General features: G+C 43.4%; 1 protein-coding gene and 1 pseudogene across 1 annotated transcript in view; both read left to right on the top strand.

Annotated features, from left to right (window-relative positions):
* Positions 1-22,345, top strand: part of LOC126236889 (DC-STAMP domain-containing protein 2) — a 291,191-nt gene that overhangs the window by 59,594 nt on the left and 209,252 nt on the right. Inside the window, exon 5 of the mRNA XM_049946567.1 lies at positions 6,894-7,053. Within this exon, the coding sequence (XP_049802524.1) occupies positions 6,894-7,053 (160 nt within the window). The remainder of the gene's footprint in view (positions 1-6,893; positions 7,054-22,345) is intronic.
* On the top strand, positions 15,338-15,455 carry LOC126209750 (5S ribosomal RNA; annotated as a pseudogene).

The raw sequence follows: 22,345 nt of genomic DNA, 5'->3' as shown, positions 1-22,345 counted from the left end.
ACCAGTGGAAACACTTCTTTGCAACCAGTCCCTCTAACCAAAGCCAACCTGGTCCCAACATTGGTCCTTGATCCTCCCATTTCGTACTACCAACCAACCATGACCATCCACCCCTCCCACTTTACACCCTCTGGTCACTTTCCAGGAATTCCTTACCTCCAACTTGTTTTTACCATCATTCACCTAGTCCCTTCTTGAGAACACTAACCTTTCAGCAGAAGAAAGGACGGCCATACACAAATGAAAACAGAGCCTGACCTAATCAGCCTCCCTGAAGACAAAGGCTCCACTTTTGTCACTATGAGTTGCAGTGACTAACTGGCGGATGGCTTACTAACTTCTTGACTACTCCACCTACAAGCTCTGCCAGTGTGATCCCATTCAAGAAGTCCAACATAACCTCCAATCCCTACTAAAATCCATAGGCCTTTCCCAGACACTCTCCACAAAACCCATCTCCCACCTCACGCCAACAGCAGCCCACACTCCTACCTTCTACGTCCTCCCCAAAATCCTCAAAGCCTAACAATCCTGGATGCCCCATTGTAGCTGGCTATTGTGCAACCACTGAAAGAATTTTTGCTCTTGTTGACAAACAGCTTTAGTCAGTTGCCCGAAACATTGCCTCCCACATCAAAGATTCTAAGCACTTCCTTCACCCACTATCTACCATCCTCATCCCTTATCCTCATCATAGTTGGTGCCAGCTCCCTCTACACCTCATAACAATGGCCTTACTGCTGTTGAACACAACCTCTCCCAATGTCCTTCAGACTCCAAACACAACACCTCATTCCTTGTACACCTTACCACCCATATCCTGACCCACAACTATGTGTCCTTTAAAGAGAAGGTGTAGAAACAAATCCGTGGCATGTCCGTGGGCACTCATTGGCACCGGACTATGCCAGTCTTTTTGTGGGCCATCTAGAACAAACCTTGCTAACCTCCCAAAACTCCCAACACCTTTTTCCTCATTCCTTCATAACCCAAACACCTTCTCTCCCGTCCATTACACCTGGTCCTCTTCAACCCAACATGGCACCTTCGTAGATGTTGATGTCTACCTCTCTGAAGGCTCCTTCCACACTTCTGCCCACATTAAACTCACTAACCACTGTCAGTGTAAGCATTTCAACAGTTGCCACCCCTTCCACACCAAATAATACTTCCTTTACAGCCTAGCCACCTGTGGATGGTGTATCTGCAGTGATGAGAATACCCTTCTCCAGTATGCTGAAGGCCTCACAAAGGTGCTCACTAACATTCACCACCACCGAAACCTAATCCACAAACAGATTTCCCATGCCGTATCTACTTACACCCCTAACCCTCCCAGCACCTTCAAGAATGAACTACAAATGGAGTGGCCTCCTCATCAACCAACATCTTCCTGGACTGGAACAACTGAACAATATCCTCTGTCAGGGCTTTGATTATCTCTCATCATGCCTACCAGTATCCTTTCCACCCTATCTAAAGTAGTGTTCCATCATCCATCAAACCTACACAACATCCTAATCTATTCCTGTGTCGTTCCCACTCCCACCACCTTGCCACAAGGATCATATGCCTATGGCAGACCAAGGTGCAAGACCTGCCCAAGCCACCCACCTAGCATCTCCTACTCCAGTCCTATTATGGGCTTATCGTACACCATTGCCGGCCGCGGTGGCCAAGCGGTTCTAGGTGCTCAGTCCGGAACCGGGTGCCTGCTACGCTTGCAGGTTCAAATCCTGCCTTGGGCATGGATGTGTGTGATGTCCTCAGGTTAGTTAGGTTTAAGTAGTTCTAAGATCTAGGGGACTGATGACCTCAGATGTTAAGTCCCATAGTTCTCAGAGCCATTTGAACCGTACACCATTAGAGGCAAGGTCAACTGTGACAGCAATTATGTCATACACTAACTCTGCTGTAAACATACCACAGCCTTTTATGTCGGTATGGATACCAACCAGCTATTCACAGGGAAGAGTGGCCACAGCCAGACTGTTCCCAAGAACAGTGTAGATGATCCAGTGGCACAGCATGCACAATTTCAATGGCTGCTTCACAACCCAGGCCATCTAGACCCTTCTCCCCACCACTAGCTTTGCTGAACTACACAGATCGTAGGTATACTCGCAATACATCCTGTGCCCCGTAATTGTTCTCACCTCAGCTGCCAGTAATCAGCTGTCCCCACACCCTCCTCCCAATAGTTTTCTGTCATCCCCTCCCAATTCATATTCCCATGTCACCTTCTGCATGTGCTGCTCTCCACTGGCCCCGACGACTGTGCACCACTTGCGTAGCCCATGTACCTGCCGTCGCTCCCTCCTGCATTCCCAGCTGGCAAACCGACTGCCTCCTTCATAGTTCCTAGTCACCAACCCCCAAACCTTCTCCCTGCCTCCTACTTCTGTCTCCCTCTACCGATCCTACCTGACACAACCACCATCAAAACCTAGTCCACCTGTTGCACTGCTTGTCTGCACTAGCAATTATCAAGTTTTCTTTCTTTTTGTGTGTATCTATTGACCACTCAACGCTTAAGCTTTTCAGTGTATGGTCTCCTTTAATCCAAAAGAATTTATTTTCTTGTTTACAATTTATTGTGTGTGGGGTTGAACATTTTAGCGTAGTATATCTAATGCTATATCCTTGAAACACAAACATTGGAATTTGGTGGTCCAAAATAGGAAAAACTTTACTCAAGTCTAAAAATCTGTCAGTGGATTTTCTTTCTCTCAACGTCATGTTTCACAAAATCCTAAACTGCATTGAAGGCATGCGGGGCATCTTTGAGGATTGTGTTTTTGTTCATGAATTTCATTAACCTACCATACACTCATTTAATCTGATATTGAGCTAGGAGTAAAGGAAATGTATATTGAGCAAGGAGTAAAGGAAACAAAAGAAAAAATTAGGGCAGGAATTAAAATTCAGGGAGAAGAAATAAAAACCTTGAGGTTTGCTGACAACGTTATAATTCTGTCAGAGACAGCGAATGACTTGGAAGAGCAGTTGAATGGAATGGACAGTGTCTGGAAAGGAGGATTTAAGCTGAACATCAACAAAAGCAAAACGGGGGTAATGAAATGTATCGAATTAAATCAGGTGATGCTGAGGGAATCAGATTAGGATATGAGGCACTTAAAGTAGTAAAGGAGTTTTGCTATTTGGGCAGCAAAATGACTGATGATGGTCGAAGCAGAGAGGATATAAAATGTAGACTGGTGATGCCAAGGAAAGTGCTTCTGAAGAAGAGAAATTTGTTAACATCAAGTATAGATTTAAGTGTCAGGAAGTCTTTTCTGAAAATATTAATGTGGAGTGTAGCCATGTATGGAAGTGAAACATGGATGATAAACAGTTTAGACAGGAAGAAATTAGAAGCTTTGGAAATATGGTGCTATGGAAGAATGATGAAGATTAGATGGGTAAATCACATAACTAATGAGAAGGTACTGAACAGAATTCGGGAGAAGTGGAATTTATGGCACAACTTGACAAGAAGAAGGTAAAAATTGTAGAGGGAGACCAAGAGATGAATACACTAAGCAGATTCAGAAGGGTTTAGGTTGCAGTAGCTACTCAGAGATGAAGAGGCTTGCACAGGATAGAGAAGTGTGGAGAGCTGCATCAGACCAGTCTTTGGACTTAAGACAACAACAACAACAACAACAACAACCATTCACTATTTTTTATGAATCTGGCATTGTCTAATTATAAAGAGATTGTAGTACAGTGTTGTAAATTTGTTTTGTCTCCTTTTGTATGGCTAGGGATTACTCAGACAGTTTTAAGACAGTCAAGATATGTGTCCATCAAGAAATATAAGTGTACTATATCTGTAAGGGATACTGCAGTGATTTTAATCCATTTATTTGTGATGAAATATGAAATACCATAAATTTCTGAAGATTTTTGTAAGTTATTGCAGTGAAAATTATTTCATCCAATGTTTTTTTCGTGGATATAGATGGAATGAAGAGAGATAAGAGCTTACCTTTTTTTAATGTTGTTTGGGCCACCTCTGTTATCATTGATTATTAAATTATTTATAATGCCAGAAGAAATTTGCAAATATATTTGGAACCAGTAGGTGTCATATTATAAGAGTTCAATGTGTTTTTTTTTCCTTTTTTGGGGACACTGAATTTGTGTTCTTTATTACTTACCAGACTGCTTTACTTTTATTTGCTGCAAGTTCAAAAGAATAGTAGGAAATTCTAGAGAAGTTTTCAAACTTTTTGTCAGTGTTGTCTGACGTACCCCTTCATATGTTTCCCTTTTTATTAAGTAATTGAATGTTACTGCAGTCTGTGGATTGAATCTCCATGAAGTCACATTTATGTTATATAAGGGGCAGTCAAAAAGAAATGAGCCAGAGGTATGTTTACAGAAACCAGTACCTATATGTTAGAAGTATTGATCCTGGCCGTTGAGAGGCTTGTCCCACTGTGACACAAGGTGGTGAACAGTTGTTTCATAAAATTCCAGAGGCTGTAATGCTGAACAGTTCCGCACGTACAACTGGATGTTGTCATCTGAGGTGAATCTTTTTCCCCCTATGCTGACGTTCTTCTTTGACCAAGATGGCCTCCTTCTGATTCGCTTCCTGCAGCACGGGACATCAGTGAATGCCCGGTGTTACTTACAAACCTTGACTACCCTTCACCAAGCGATCAGTTCAAAATGGCGAGGCAATCTCACCTGTGGGGTCATTCTGCCCCATGAGAATGCAAAGCCTCATAAGGCCAACACCGTCGCGGCACTCCTGCAGAAACTCAAATGGGAGGTTCTCGGCCACCCTCCATACAGTCCAGACCTCTCTCCCTGTGATTACGCCATTTTTGGTCCCCTTAGAAAGGCTCTGAGTGGCAAACGATTCACTGCAAATGATGATTTCCAGCTTCATGTGCGGAACTGGTTAACATCACAGCCCTGGGAATTTTATGAGACAGCCATTCACTGCCTTGTTTTACAGTAGTACAAGTGTCTGTACAGCCAGAGTCAATACTTCTAACATACAGGTAATGGTTTCTGTAATTATGCCTCCAGCTCATTTCTTTTTGAACGTCCCTTATAGTTCTGAATGTGCATTAGGTAGTTTGAAAGGATATCTACTTGATTATTAATACTAATATTAACACTTTTTCAGTACAAACTTGCATTTGCAGATATCTGGTGACGGCAGTAGGAGATACTCTTGTTGAGCTTGTGGAGGTTTACTTAAAGTTGAAATTATTTTTTAGTTTGAACATTAGTTGGTTCCTGTTGATGACTCCAAGAAAATCAAAATTGAAATCTGCACACAACACTATTAATTTCTTGCCTAGGTGTGACCCATTTAGTACAGTTTTCATATTGTTGATATATAAATCTTTTCATCTATGGATTGATAAATACATATCACAATTGTTATTTCCGCCACTGACCTTAACAACTGTTACCTCAAACTATCTTTCCACATTGAGAAGTGGAAACATATTAATAGTTTTATATTTTAACCGACATTTGACTAAAATCACAGTAATTCCATTTTTGTAAGTGCTCGAACAGGAATAATTAGTTAGTATGTAGGCTGTTGTTGAAAATGAAACACTCTGGTTGCTGTACTGGTATCCATTAAAAGGAATAAAGCCCCAACAGCATCCAGATATAATGTATGTAATATACAGTTTAACTCTGGAATATTAACTTAATAGCTATGTATAATGTTATGAATAGATATAAAGTTGGAGAAACACATAAAAATGGTGTGAGAAATGATGACAAGTCACCACATAGAAGAAATATTGTTCAGCAGATATAGATATAAGTAATATGGGGTTCACTATAACAGAGCATACAGAAAATATTTATAAAAGTACTGTGTAACTACCAGAAATAAGAACCTTTGGAAAAATTAGCAATTGGTGGCAAGATGTAGGCACACATGCAAAAGGTCACACAAATTCCAGATTTTATAACTGGTATTGCTTCCCTCTGAGAAAACAGGCTAAAAATAAGGCTATTACATTCCAAAGAATCTCAGTCAAGGTATCCCTAGAGCAATATTAAAGGGAAATCAAGAACATCTTGCTGTGTTCCTTTTATTCTGGGGTACTGGCTATTTCCCTACATAATTCCTAAATAGTCATAGTTTCTTTAGTGACTTGCTCTTGTATGGCAACAGTTACTTATTACACTTGGATTAGAGCACTACAACAGGAAACAAAAGTCATTAAGTTTGCAGTAAAATAAAATAATTGTCCTGGACCACAAGCACAGAGGTAGTGATATTGATAAACTGTGGTGAAAACCACAGCAGTAGTTAGTTTAATTGGCTGAGTAAGTATACTAGTCCATAGGCACCAAAATTTAACTTCACTGTGCAATCTCACATACTAGTGTAGGCAACATGCACAGCACTTCGAGCACTTTGATTCACTGTCTGGGTGAATTTGTAAATATAGTGTTGTTGTCTAGGAAACTGTCAGTTAAGACCAGAACATGATTTCAGATGACTAACAGAGAATGGAGAAAGCTCATGTCCACTTGGGCTTAAATCAGCAGCTAGCGGGTTCCCATTATCCGTTGGCCAGAGATGCTGTGTTTTTCTTGCTGGCAGCACGCTCATTAAACATAGATGAAATGTCACTTTTCAGTAGTTCTGCATCTTCCATCAATATGCCTGATGGGGTTGCAAGAGTTTCTTCATTCCTTTCCTTTCTTTTCCGTGCTAAGGGAAATTCTGCTCTTGAAAACTGGTGTTTGTGTTATCTTTTTGTGCGTACCTACATTAACATTTGTTATGACAGTAAAAAGTTTTTTTTTCCTTCACACGTTCGTAGTTTCATTTTGGAGATTCTTCACCCCATGAAAGTTGGAATTTATTGCATTTCTAAATTTCTTAATCCCTCCAGGAGCAGCTGAAAATTGCAGCAAAAAAAATTATGGAGGCTATCAAGAAGCCCTTTTTAGCAATGAAAGATGCCCTATCCAATGCTATGAAAACAATTAAATCAATAACACTCAAGATCAAGGATACATTGCTGTCCATAAAAAGAGTTGTGATGTCTGTATGTAAGCTGAGAAAAGAACTTTATGTTATAACTTAACAAAATATTTACAAGTTTCTTGTGGTGGCTGTATATAAATTGCAGTAGTTCAAAAGAAAAACATCTTTTGTGCAACGTGCAAAAGGTGTTTTTCTTTTGAACTAATACAATTTAAAAATTTTGGTAAACATTTCTGGAATACAGTGATCAATTAATTGTTATATTTAGATTAAAGTTCAGTCTTGATCACGTTATGTCTGTTTTAATGAGTAGCTGGTTTCGGTTTTTTCTATAAAACCATCTTCAGACCCATTGGCTCCTTTGGGCTGGTAGGTGGAGCTCTCCTTGCTGCTGTGCAGTCAACTGATGTTGACTGCACAGCAGCAAGGAGAGCTCCACCTACCAGCCCAAAGGAGCCAATGGGTCTGAAGATGGTTTTATAGAAAAAACCGAAACCGGTTACTCATTAAAACAGACATAACGTGATCAAGACTGAACTTTAATCTAAATATAATTTAAAAATATTTATACCTGTATAGAGTGACAGTACACATGTTAACTAAGATGTTAATCATCTGTTGGGAATTAGTCAGAGAAAAAAAATGGGAGGAGGTGGGACACAGTGATGACTTTCAAGGGAGACATTTGTCTGCTTGTGTCTGTGTATGTGCGGATGGATATGTGTGTGTGTGCAAGTGTATACCTGTCCTTTTTTCCCCCTAAGGTAAGTCTTTCCGCTCCCGGGATTGGAATGACTCCTTACCCTCTCCCTTAAAACCCACATCCTTTCGTCTTTCCCTCTCCTTCCCTCTTTCCTGATGAGGCAACAGTTTGTTGCGAAAGTCCAATCAACACAACCTGGAACCACAACACCCTAATTCAGTAGTTAACCTTTCCTCCAAACCTCTCTCCCAATCCGAAACCTCTGTCCTATCCAAAGGCCTCACCTTCAGCCCCACTCCCAGATTCAACCAAACAGCCCTCATCAAAGATTTACTGTCCTACACTCGTACTCTCTGCTGGAAATATCACTTTGCCATGAAGAAAAATGATCCTAATCCTACTCCTAATGATCCAACTCCCCAAGACACCATCCAAATTGAACCCTGCCTGGAACAGTTCTGTCCTCCGTCGCAGCGGGACCCACCCCCTCTTCCTCAAAATCACCCTCTCCAAACCTTCCAGGAATTTCTGACTTCCAGCCTTGCATCTCAATCCTTCTTAAAAAACCTTAATCCTACTCCCAACATCACCACTGCTGAAGCCCAGGCTATCCGTGATCTGAAGGCTGACCGATCCATCGTCATTCTTCCGGCGGACAAGGGTTCCACGACCGTGGTACTTGATCGTCGGGAGTATGTGGCTGAGGGACTGCGTCAGCTTTCAGACAACACCACATACAAAGTTTGCCAAGGTAACCCCATTCCCGATGTCCAGGCGGAGCTTCAAGGAATCCTCAGAACCTTAGGCCCCCTGCAAAACCTTTCACCTGACTCCATCAACCTCCTGACCCCACAGACACCCCGCACCCCTACCTTCTACCTTCTTCCTAAAATCCACAAACCCAATCATCCCGGCCGCCCCATTGTAGCTGGTTACCAAGCCCCCACAGAACGGATCTCTGCCTATGTAGATCAACACCTTCAACCCATTACATGCAGTCTCCCATCCTTCATCAAAGACACCAACCACTTTCTCGAACGCCTGGAATCCTTACCCAATCTGTTACCCCCGGAAACCATCCTTGTAACCATTGATGCCACTTCCTTATACACAAATATTCCGCACGTCCAGGGCCTCGCTGCGATGGAGCACTTCCTTTCACGCCGATCACCTGCCACCCTACCTAAAACCTCTTTCCTCATCACCTTAGCCAGCTTCATCCTGACCCACAACTTCTTCACTTTTGAAGGCCAGACATACCAACAATTAAAGGGAACAGCCATGGATACCAGGATGGCCCCTTCTTATGCCAACCTATTCATGGGTCGCTTAGAGGAAGCCTTCTTGGTTACCCAGGCCTGCCAACCCAAAGTTTGGTACAGATTTATTGATGACATCTTCATGATCTGGACTCACAGTGAAGAAGAACTTCAGAATTTCCTGTCCAACCTCAACTCCTTTGGTTCCATCAGATTCACCTGGTCCTACTCCAAATCCCATGCCACTTTCCTTGACGTTGACCTCCACCTGTCCAATGGCCAGCTTCACACATCCGTCCACATCAAACCCACCAACAAGCAACAGTACCTGCATTATGAAAGCTGCCACCCATTCCACATCAAACGGTCCCTTCCCTACAGCCTAGGTCTTCGTGGCAAACGAATCTGCTCCAGTCCGGAATCCCTGAACCATTACACCAACAACCTGACAACAGCTTTCGCATCTCGCAACTACCCTCCCGACCTGGTACAGAAGCAAATAACCAGAGCCACTTCCTCATCCCCTCGAACCCAGAATCCCCCACAGAAGAACCACAAAAGTGCCCCACTTGTGACAGGATACTTTCCGGGACTGGACCAGACTCTGAATGTGGCTCTCCAGCAGGGATATGACTTCCTCAAATCCTGCCCTGAAATGAGATCCATCCTTCATGAAATCCTCCCCACTCCACCAAGAGTGTCTTTCCGCCGTCCACCTAACCTTCGTAACCTGTTAGTTCATCCCTATGAAATCCCCAAACCACCTTCCCTACCCTCTGGCTCCTATCTTTGTAACCGCCCCCGGTGTAAAACCTGTCCCATGCACCCTCCCACCACCACCTACTCCAGTCCTGTAACCCGGAAGGTGTACACGATCAAAGGCAGAGCCACATGTGAAAGCACCCACGTTATTTACCAACTGACCTGCCTACACTGTGATGCATTCTATGTGGGAATGACCAGCAACAAGCTGTCCATTCGCATGAATGGACACAGGCAGACAGTGTTTGTTGGTAATGAGGATCACCCTGTGGCTAAACATGCCTTGGTGCAGGGCCAGCACATCTTGGCACAGTGTTACACCGTCCGGGTTATCTGGATACTTCCCACCAACACCAACCCATCCGAACTCCGGAGATGGTAACTTGCTCTTCAATATATCCTCTCTTTCCGTTACCCACCAGGCCTCAATCTCCGCTAATTTCAAGTTGCCGCCACTCATACCTCACCTGTCATTCAACATCATCTTTGCCTCTTCACTTCCACCTCGACTGACATCTCTGCCCAAACTCTTTGTCTTTAAATATGTCTGCTTGGTCTGTATATGTGTGGATGGATATGTGTGTGTGTGTGTGAGTGTATACCTGTCCTTTTTTCCCCCTAAGGTAAGTCTTTCCGCTCCCGGGATTGGAATGACTCCTTACCCTCTCCCTTAAAACCCACATCCTTTCGTCTTTCCCTCTCCTTCCCCTCTTTCCTGATGAGGCAACAGTTTGTTGCGAAAGCTTAAATTTTGTGTGTCTGTTTGTGTTTGTTTGTGTGTCTATCGACCTGCCAGTGCTTTCGTTCGGTAAGTCACATCATCTTTGTTTTTTTAAATAAAGGTATCAAATTTAAAGTTATGGCTGTTGTGTGGGATTGTTATTTTTAATTCTCTGTGGCAATCTATGTCGAAAGACAGTGCGTACCTTTAACATGGGGCACTGATCGCAGTGATTTTATCAGATGTAATACTTGCTCAGACACAGGAATAGAAGTTTCGTGGATTGCCAGCTTGGCTTGGAGATGTGCTGAGTTCCAAAGTGGAGGACAAAACAAATGAAACACTTTAAGAAAAAAGTGAATACTTCAGGTTGTAATATTGGCAATATAAGGAAAAGATAGATTGCTACTCACTGTAAAGATGACACATTAAGTTGCAGACAGGCATGTGAAAAGACCCATACATATCAGCTTTCGGCCAAAGCCTTCAACAGAAAAGGAAAAACACACAAATTCATTCACACAAACAAGTACACATCATGCACACATGACTGTCATCTTACTTAATCTTGAAGTGTCATGGTAAGTATGATTTGTATTGAAAAGAGAGCCAGTTCATGATCATGCTGTAATGTGAGACTGTAAGTTGTGAAAGAACCAATTTTTTTTATCATACAGTTTTCTCAGAATTAGATTGGAAAGACTCTTTATCAGAGAACACATGCAAATCCTAAAACACCAGTTTTTAATGTTGTATATGGAACACAGTTTCACTGAGAAACTAACTGCAGAGATGGATGTTGATATCTCATGATGTTACACCTGCAGGGTCGACAACACATCATACATTCCAGCATTGGGGATTGCCCACTTGCCCGACAACCATTTTTGCTGAAAAGAGGAGCAGTGTGAATATTGGAAATATGAAGCTTAACACATTGTACTAATTCTAGCAACTCCACGGACTCTAGTAAGGCTGCTGGTCCAATGAACTTTTCTGCAAGGTTTAGAGCTTGTCCATATAGAAATTCTACTGATGATGCTTTTCAGTCATCTTTGAATGGTGACCTGACTCTTAATGAAATCAGAGGGAGAGATCCCTGCTCCTCAACCCCAAGACATGTTAATGCTGCCTTTAATGTGTGGTACCACCACTCTACCAGCCTGTTGCTATTGGGGTGATAAGCAGTGGTTTTTAAAGTGTTTCCCTCTTCACATTTTACAGAGGTTCATGAACAGGCCTTACTCAAATTGTCGGCCATGATCAGATGTGATGGCCACAGGGCAAGACCATTTCAATGAATGCTTTCACTGTGGTCTCTGGTTGTGATGTCTGGTAACAGTAAGTTCCTCCCATCTTGTCATCTTCTCAGTGGCAGATAAAATATATTTAAAAGACTCTCATGTGGAGGTGAACATGCTGTAAATGGTCAGCTGGCACATCGAACATACCTAAAGCAGAGCTCGCGTGTCTTTCTGTTTTGCTCTTTTGACAGTCTACACAAGCTTGAGTCCAAACATTACAATTTTTTTTCATGTTCGGGTACACAAAACATCACTAGTCTGTTAGATGGGTTTATTCCCAGATGCAATAATCCATGCACTTACTGAAAGATTGTTTGTATACACCTTTTAGGCATGAAGGTCTGGCTCGCCCTTGTGATATGCCACACCATGAAGTGTCTGTGTATCAATCATTCACCTGCATCCAAATTTTAGACTCATTATGTTGTTTCATAACAACTGTTATAGTTTCTCACCATTTTCTTGGGCTGCTGCGAAGTCATTGGTGTCAAGGCATATTGATAGTGAATTTATTCTGGAAAGATAGTCTGCCACAGTATTATCCATCCCTCTAATGTGTGCCATATCTGCTGAGAATTGGCTGATTAAATTAAAGTACCGAAAACGTCAAGTTAAACAATCTTTGCTAAGATTTGTTATTGCATCCACCAGGTGATGGTGGTCCAGCAATGCTGTGAAATTTCATCCTTCGATGTCCGCCTTAAAGTACCTGACTGCCTCATAAAGTGTGAGCAATTCCCTGTCAAGCACTGACCATTTTTGTTGAGCCACGTTAGTTTTTTTTAAAAAGAATCTCAATGGGTATGTCTGATGCAAAAATGCTCCAACATTGACATCGCTTGCATATGCCGTCATAGTTAAAGGGGCAGCTCTACTGGATGTGCTAAGCTGCATTTAATCTTCCCAAAAGCTTGTTGCATACCATCTTTCCACTTCAGCACACATTCCCCATGATTATCTTCCCCATAAAGGTGCCTCCCCCCCCCCCAGGGGGCCCACAGCTCTCTTGTGGACATGTGTGTGGTGTGCATGGGCCCTGACCTATTGCAGCCTCTCTTCTCTCCCATGCCATTTTCCCTTCCCCTTACCCACCCTTTCCCATCCTACCTTCCCCCCTCTTGCCCCTCTTTATCCCTCGGTGTTTCCCTTTACAATGAACTGGCTATTTCCTTGGTTCTGCTGTCCTTTTACAGTCTTGTCTTGCGTTTCCACTTTCCATTTTCAGTTTATTTATTTGTTTATTTATTTATTTTTTTGCATACTTCTTGAGGTTTGACCTCCTTTTCTAAATTGTCTCCATAGTGTGAGGCATATGGGGAAGAGCTCTCTCCCTACTGTCTCTGGTGTGTGTTCCTCTCCCCCCTCCTCCTTTCCCCCTTCCTTTCCCACCATTGCCTCTCCCACCCTCTCCCCACCTGCTAGCTGACTAGCACAGTGCCCAGTCCGTGTGGTGGGCTGTTATGTAGGCATCTGGATAAGCCCCCTGACAACAAAGAGGTCCCTGAGCTGTCACTGCCTTGTGCATGCCTAGGAGTGGTTGTTCATCTTTTGAACTTTTGGAGGCATCAGAACTCCTGACGACTGCAGTTCCAGGTGGCACTTGCTGTGGCTGGGTGGCAGCACTGGGGTGAGCCCCCAGTCAGAGTGGGTGGTGCATGTACATCTACATCATACTCTGCAAGCCACTTAATGGTGTGTGGCGGAGGGTCCTTTTGTATCACCAACTGAACCCTCTAACACAAATAGTGCATGGGAAGAATGATTGTTGATAAGCCTCTGTAATGGTTCTAATTTCTTGAATTTTCTACTCGTGATCATTATGCGAGATGTATGTGGGGGAAGTAATATGTTGTCTGACTCTTCCCAGAAAGTGCTCTTTCGAAATTTCAATAGTTAATCTCTCTGTGACGCACAGTGCCTTTCTTATAATGTCTGCCAATGTACTTTGTGGAGCATCTCCGTAATGCTCTCGCGCTGGCTAAATGATCCAGTGAAGAAATGTGCTGCTCTTAGTTGTATCTTCTCTATCTATTCTATCAGTCCTACCTGGTAGGGAACAGATTGACAATACTCAATAATCAGTGGAATGAGCACCTTATAAGCCACTTTCTTCATAGGTATTTTACAGCAGATAGTGTTGCCAGCGGTTTGCCATCAATACCAGGGCACACTTCTCACTTCTAGCAAATCTTCTGCGGCCATCTCTTCAGACAGGAATTAATCTCTCATTGCTTTTGCTTTTGCTTTTGCTCTATCATCCTTATCCTGCCTGGCCACTCCCTGGAAGGAGGGCCAGGCCCTCTGGTTTGGGACAAAACCCTTTGCCAGTTACTTCGTTTATTCCAGGACAGATAGGAGACTTTTGCCACTACCAAATTGCTCCTTTTTGTTGAACAAATTGAAGATAAGTTTGGTAAAGTTGATCTGTTAGTAAGATGGGATCTGGTTCCTTACTTATTAAAACCTCCTCTGCCTGTCAGTTGGCTTCCTTTTGTGCTTGCGAGTGCTTAGGAGACATCCCAGTGAGCATTACTCCTCACTAGTTCCAAACTATGACATAGGACATTGTTTTCCACATGGACCTCCTTCTTCAGTGTGATGAGGAACTCTGGACTAATCTGACACAGTGCAGCATTAATTTTTCACAGCGAGCCCAGAGAGGTCTTAAGGACAAAGATGTTTATACCAGCACTTTCATCCGGGCTTTCAACAGGCATACCCTTCAAGAAGAAATCAGATTTAAGGTTTACTGTTGCAGTGTGAAGCCCCATACATCACCTCCCATGTGCTGCTTCCAGAGTGTCTGTTTTAGTCACATCTTCACGATGAGAGGTGATTCCTATTTGTGGTGACTGCGGCCGCTCTATCCATGTGGGAAGTCCCTGCACCCCACTACCCAAGTGTGTAAATTGTTGTGGCTCACATTCTCCTCACTCACCAAATTGCCTCATCTATAAAAAGAAGAGGAAGATTCAAGAATTCAAAACTCTCAACCATCTATCATACTCTGTGGCCTTTGCTTCTGTTGCATCTTTTCCTCCTCCTCCTTACCCCCAACATGTCCACATTCCGTTTCCTCTTCCCTGAGGTTCCTGTTCCCTTCTTTCACAAAACCCCTCCTTCTCCTTAGCCAGAGAAGAAACCCTCTTTTCTGGCACCCACTGGGGATGGGACTCTCTCTAGGAGCCCTTCCCCAGCGTCTCCAGAAAAAGAAGCCTGTTATTTCAAGTGGAATCTGTGACCTGCACTCGATGGGCCTCAGTGCAACTCATTCTCTTTCAGATCTTGAAATTGCTGTGACCTGCTCTCTTCCCAACTACACGTCTTCTCGCCCTCCAAAGGAGAAAAAGGAGATGTGTAAATCCCAGGACGAGGCCCACATGGCATCACCTCTCCATCAGGGTCCAATCTTTCATTCATGGACTTCACTCCATCCTTACCAGTGACAGACACTATCTTTGCACAATAATTGGTTCTGGCCTGTTTGACATCCATCAGGGTTCTTCTACCACTTTTCTCCAATGGAATTGGACATACTACTGTCACCTTTTCGAATTGCAGTCTCTTCTTTCTCTTTACTCTGTAGCTTGCATTGTATTGGGTAATGGCCTTGCCACAGTGGATGCACCGGTTCACATCAGATCACCAAAGTTAAGCGCTGTTGGGTGTGGCCAGCACTTGGATGGGTGACCATCTGGGCCACCATGTGCTGTTGCCATTTTTTGGGGTGCACTCAGCCTTGTGATGCCAATTGAGGAGCTACTCGACCGAATAGTAGGGGCTCCAGTTAAAGAAAACCATCATAACGACCGGGAGAGCAGTGTGCTGACTACACGCCCCTCCTGTCCACATCCTCAGCCAAGGATGACATGGCAGTTGGATGGTCCTTGTGGGCCACTTGTGGCCTGAAGATAGAGTGCTTTTTGTGTTGTATTGCAGGAATCTCATTTCATGGATACTCAATCTCTGACTCTTTGTGGTTTCCAATCCTTCTGCTGGAATCTGGTTGGCCCGTTGCAAGTCTGTGGTGGTGTCTGTACATTGGGCTGCACAGACCTGAAAGTGGTGGCCATTTGCGTCTGTTTATACTCTGCAGTAATAATATGCAATTTTTATCTGCCCTCATACCAGCCTCCTACACTACCTGCTCTTCTTGCCCTCCTTCAGCAGCTCCCTCCTCCCGTCCTTCCCCTTGTGGATTTTAATTCCGAAACCCTCTGTGGTATGGTACTGTGACCACAACCACTGACCAATGCAGGATTGTTGAAGACCTGCTGGCAGGGCTTGATCTCTGCCTCCTCAACACTGGGATTTATCTCTGCCTCCTCAACACTGGAGAGTTCCCACACATTTTAGTGTGGCACAAGGCACTTACTTGGTCTTGATCTTTCCATTTGTAGCTCTTGATTCCTCCCCTCCATTAAATGGGAAGTTCATGAAGTTCATGCTGATCTGTATGACAGTAATCATTTTCCGATTGTTTTATCTTTCCTTCAGCATCACACACCTGGATGCCCTTCCAGGTGGACCTTTACTAACACAGATTTGTATGCCTTTTTGTTGGCTATCATCCCAACCACTTGTAATGGATCTGGGAGATGTGTTATTTTCTACCGGATTTGTCGATACCAAATTGTAAATGTTTTCTTATACTTTTTTTTGTCAGAATTTTTTTATTGTAATTTGCCTTATTATATGTTAATTTACTTATATTTTTGAGAGTGAAAGCATATTGATTACTATTAGTAAATGTGTCGAAGAATAGCAAAGAGACTGATTACAAGTGGAAACTTGTGTGTTGTGTAAAATGTCTTTGACGCTGGAGTTGTCTTTGACTATACTCAGTCGGCAGCTAACTCTTGGTGTGTGTTGACGGTAGAAAAATGTGCAGGTCGCCGTCATAAATAATTTTGAATTATGTTACTATTATTTTTTTATATAAACTATAAGAAGAAACTACATTCGAAGAAATGGTATTTGAAGCACCAAAAATGAGGCAAACACATTGAACCAGGTCATTTCTGCAGCCGACAAAGATGCATTGTGGAATCATACTTCCACTAGACAACTGAAGCCAAGACAAATATCGCCTTGTAAACATTTAACGGAAAAGGTACTGTCACGAAATATGCCAAATCTAAGTAAATAAAAAATAGTGAGCATATTTCAACTTCTTGTCTCAGCCGCGATACCATATTTCACACTCCGCTGTGTGATGGCATTGATGAGTCCATACAGAACTGGGACCAACACCATACTTTCAGCAGCTGCTTCAGCAATTCTCTCCTCCCAGGATCTCCCCCATGGAAGATTGTCCCTTTATGGACTCCCAAAATTGCTGTAGCTATTAAAGGCCACTGTTGTGCCTTCCAACACTGCAAATGGCATCTCTCTCTTGATCACCTCCTGGCCTTTAATTTAAAGAGCTTCATGCCCAGGCAATCATCTGATTAAACACCAGAAACAGATTTGTTGGAAACAATATCTCACTGCCGTAGGGTCCCTTTATTCCTCTTTGCAGGTATAGGCAAAGAACAGGTGCATTTTTGGTTGCCACCATCCTACAGGTGACCTGGGAATTTCCCTGAATGATATCATGCACTTCAGCCCAGTCTATCAGTGAGCATTTTTCTCGGCATTTTGCTCAGCCTCAGCTTCGATCCACTATCCATCCACATTCCGTTTTCTCAAACACTGTCAGGAACCACTCCCTTTATCTTTCGTTCCCCACCACATGTAATCTTATAACGCCCTGTTTAGCTAGTGGGAATTCTCCAGGGCCCTTGTTCTGTGGACAAACATGGCTCCTAGGCTGGTCCAGATGTATAACCCAATGCTTCAGCACTTATTGGCAGCTAGCCAACGTCATATGCTCGCCCTTTTTTAAACATCTCTGGAGCGAGGGGGAATTCCCTTCCCAACAGTGAGACTGTGTCATTATTCCAATTTTGAAATTGGGTAAACCACCTCTTCAGAAAGACAGCTATTGTCTTATCAGTTTAACCAATGCCCTCTGCAAGTTACTTGAATGTATGGTGAGTCAAAGGCTGTATTGGATCCTTCAATTGCAGGACCTTTTGGTTTCGATCGATGGTGGATTTTGCCGAGGCCACTCTGCTGCAGATAATTTAATCCATTGGGAGTCTGATATGTGAATGACTTGTGCCCCGTGTCAGCACCTTGTTCAGCCTTCTTTGATCTGCGTAAAGCTTATGATACCAAATGGTGCCACCACATCCTTGCCACCTAACATGAGTGGGGCCTGTTCCTAATTTTTATATGGAACTTTCTTTCATGTCACACTTTTCAGGGACAGGTTGGTGCCTCCCATAGCACCTCTAATCTGCTGGAGAACAGGCTTCTGCAGGGTTCTGTTTTGAGCTGCCCTCTCTTTTTAGTGGTTATCAACAGTCTGGTGGTGGCTGTGAGACCCATGGTGTCTGCCTCTTTATTTTCTGATGACTTTTGCATTTATTTTTGTTCATCCATGATGGATGTCGCTGAATGCAGACTGCAGGGAGCAATACACAGAACACCGTCTTGGGCTCTTTCTTAAGGTCTCCAATTTTTTGTTGCCAAGACCTGCGTTATGCATTTCTGTTGTCACTGTACAGTGCATCCCCATCCGGACCTGTGCCTTGACAGCCAGCCCCTCAATGTGGTGGACCCTCATCATTTTTTTGCCCTTTACATGGCTTTCCCATCTTCGTCATATATAGCATATATGTTGATCGCACCTCAATGCTCTTTGATGACTCAGCAATACCAATTGGGTCACAGACTGCTCTAATCTGTTACAGCTCCATAAAGCATTGGTCTAGTCCCATCTATGTTATGGAAGTCTTGCTTACTGCTTGGTGTCACCTTCGACATTACGGTGGTGGACCTGGACCATCATGGGGCACAACTATGGCTGGCAACTGGCACCTTTTGCACTAGCACCCTGATGAGCATCCTAGTGGAAGCAGAGGTCCCACCGATGCAGGTTCTGCACCAACAACAATTGATTGCTTATGTGTTCTACATCCTCTGCCCCCCTTAGCACCAACACTACTTTTTCCTCTTTCCAGACCCATAGATGTGTCTCCTGCAACAGCAGCCCATGTCTGCAGTTACAATCGCCATCTGCATCTGGTCCCTTTTTCTGAACTCCATCTTTCCCCTCTCCCAACTCTTCTCTGGGCATGGTCATGTACACCTCCATGGTGCATCCCCCATCCACAGCCCTGTCTTGACCTGTCACAAATTCTGAAAGACTTGGCTCCACCTGAGGACCTCCGCTGCCAAATCTTCTCGATTCTCAGCACATTTTGAGGTTCAGAAGTAATATATACTGGGGTGGGGGGAGGGGGGGTCGATGGTCACACTGGCTTTGCTTACATTCATGCAGGATGTAATGAACTCTTCTTCTTGCTGGATGGCTGCAGTGTTTCCACTGCTGAGTTGGTAGCCATCTCTTGTGCTCTTTAGCGTATCTGTTCCTGCACTGGTGAGTCCTTCCTCATCTGGAGTGACTCACTAAGCAGTTTACAAGCTCTTGATCAGTGTTACCATCGCATTCTGTCATCCTGACTATCCAGAATGTCCTTTTTGCCCTCAAACGATGTGAATGACAGAGGTCTTTGTCTGGACCCCAGATCAAATTGGAACCCCTGGGAACAAACTTGCTGACAGGTTGGCCAAAGTGGCTATCAGCAAGCTGCCTCTTGAAATTGGTATTCTGGCACAGGATTTTTGATCAGTATTATGCTTTCAAGTTTTAAGGATTTAGAAGACAGAGTGACACACTCTGAATTTGCCAAACAAACTACTGGCAATAATGGGGACCACAGATTTGTGGAGATCCTCTGTATGGGCCTCTCACAAGGATTCCATTGTTCTTTGCCAGCTTCACATTGGCCATAACTGGCTGCCATCTCCTTCATCATGAGGATACATTCCACTGTTGTCATATTACCCATTTGATGGAGGTCCACATTTTTATGGACTGTGCTAATCTGGCCACCTTGTGGCAGAATCTTTATCTTCCTGACTCACAACCCCTGGTGTTAGCAGATGATGCCTCAGTAGCTGACCTCGTATTACTGTTAGTTTGTGAATGGGGTTATAGCCACTCTCTCTAAGGGCAATTACCTTAGCTTTGTCAGCCTTTTTTGGGGTTGATAGGATGCCCTGCTGCCTCCTCTGCCCCTACCGAGCAATGGCTATCTAGGCTTGGCTGTCTGCGCCAGCACTTGCCTTACCCGTTCTTTTGCTCTTTTCCCTTTTTCATGTATTCTGTCTGATTTGGTGTTCATCCTCTGCTTTTGTGTGTGTGTGTGTGTACTTCTCTTGGCCTGTCCATGTTACTAGTTTTTACAGTGTATTGGTAGGTGGGGTGGTATGTCCCCATCAGAGTTTCTGCCCTTCAGGGCCTCTGGCTGCTCCCAGGATGTGGCACCTCACTCTCTTTTCTTCTTTTCCCCCTTTCCTTCTTCCCTGGTCCTTTTTCTAGGCTATTTTGACCTTCAGTATACCTTGGGGTTTTCTTTACTTGGGATTCAAGCACTAGGCCCTTCTTTGATGGGTAGTTTTGTTGCTTTGCTTGTTCCAGGTAGGAGGGACTCATGACCTCATAGTTTGGTCCCTTTAATCCTTAAACCAACCTGCCAAGGCATCTGTCAATAGTGCCTGCAACTGTACTGCTTGAGGCAAATGTCTCCTGTGAAAGGTGACAGTTTCAAGAAATCATTGCATCTCTTTGAAGGTTGTAGATCTAGGACTGGAGCAGATAGTTTCAATCCTATCAGCTGTGGGTCTAGTACCTGATTTAGTTACAGAATGACCCAAAAAGGTTACCTCGTTTTTCCGAAGTTGACACTTCTCTTCATAGACCATGACATGATGTATCTTCACAGTGTCAAAAATAATTTTTAGATGTCTTTCATGCTCTTCTGTTGACTTCGAGAAAATCTGTACAGCATCCAGATAACAAAAACAAAATGTAAACTCTCCTAATATTGAGCTGATTCAACACTGTCATGTCTGGATTGCGTTGTTTAACCTGTAAGGCATTTGCATCAATTCAAAAAGGCCAAAGTGCATGATAATTACCATTTTTGGAATGTCTTTTAGTGCCATTGGAATTCGACAGTAGGCCTTTTTGGAATCTGTCATGCTAAACGTATTTGCATTTGCCAGAACTTGTGAGAAAAAGGATACCTATCTGGTATTACAGGAGCTATACGATCTATAAGCTCCACACAATCTATAAGAACTGTAGAGCTGTTCTTCTTAGGTACTAAATGGATCAGCAATGCCCAGTTACTAGCAGAAGGCCAAACTATGCTGAAGCGAAAAATTTGTTTGCAGTTGTTTAGTTGCCTGACATCTATCTGGTGCAAGTCTTGTTGTCTTGGCATCGATTAAGGGACCTTGCAATGTATAAGTGTAATGCTTTGTCCCCTGAACAAACTTCCAAATGCATTTTGTCTGCATTTTGAATTGACCACATATTTCCCTTTGCCAATACCAGGTAAAATCTTGATCTTGGTGACTTGCACTCTACTGACCAGTGTATTTTGTCTCTTTCAATATATGCTGCTCCACCTGAGGTTGAGGCTGCTGCTTCTGATACTGCAAGGCTGGTAGTCCCATGTGTATGCTGTCCAACTCTTCTTGACAATTCCCTATTATGTCTTCTAATCTCTTCTGAATTGACTACAATTTTTGTCAACATTTTTCTTTTATCTTCCTGAACTGTTGCACCTAAATTGTCCATATGCCTCTGCACTAAATGTCGAGTAACAGAACAACTAATCATTCCTTTTGCTAAATCTAGTGAAAGTTTGTGGTGGCAAAGGAAATCTGCCCCAGTAATTGGCACAGATATATCTGTTATCACAAAATTCTATGTGAAAGTGCACTGCAATCCAAAATCTATTGTGAGATGACATGTTCCACAGTGATGCACTGGTGTCATTAACAGCAAGTAGTAATGTCCTTCTTGGTTTGCTGTCTGAGTGGGAATGTTCCCATGGTATGCTGCTTACTGCGGAACCAGAGTCTACCAGAAAGCCATAACCGTACCCCCTATCAGGCACATAAACCCTTTGGGCCTTAAACAGAGAAAATGAATTGTTATCCTGGGCCTTTACACCTTGTAGCTGCAGTCTGCTGAGTTTTGTCGTTCATCGCTGTTGCTATTACATGAAATTGCAAAGGAAAACACTGTGTGCTTTTGCTCTGAATTTGTCATGAAACCAGCATATGTCCTTCAGTGATGTGCCGCTGTTATATGATATGTTCATATGCTGTCCTCATGAGGCTAAGAACCTCAGGTGAACAGTTTTCTATCATGAGTAGTACGCTGCTTCTGCTAAAGCTTGTTTAATCAGTTTTCCACGTCATGTCTGTGGATCGCATTATTCCTCACATCACATGTTGCCAGCCTCGTGCGAGTTTGTGTCTTAATTCTCTGGAACCACTCCTCTCTTGCTATGGTAACCCAGCTCCCTGCCTAGTATTAGTAATATTTCTTACATGTGAATCTGCTTCCTTAAGTAATTGCATTACTGCATGGAGTCTAACAGACTACTGCAATTTGGTGTCTATAGCCTCACGCTTTCA

The sequence above is a fragment of the Schistocerca nitens genome, chromosome 1 (assembly GCF_023898315.1).
Source record: "Schistocerca nitens isolate TAMUIC-IGC-003100 chromosome 1, iqSchNite1.1, whole genome shotgun sequence".
NCBI classification, from domain to species: Eukaryota; Metazoa; Arthropoda; class Insecta; order Orthoptera; family Acrididae; genus Schistocerca; species Schistocerca nitens.
The sequence above is the reverse complement of the archived record's forward strand: the minus strand, read 5'-3'. Positions and strand labels throughout refer to the sequence as shown.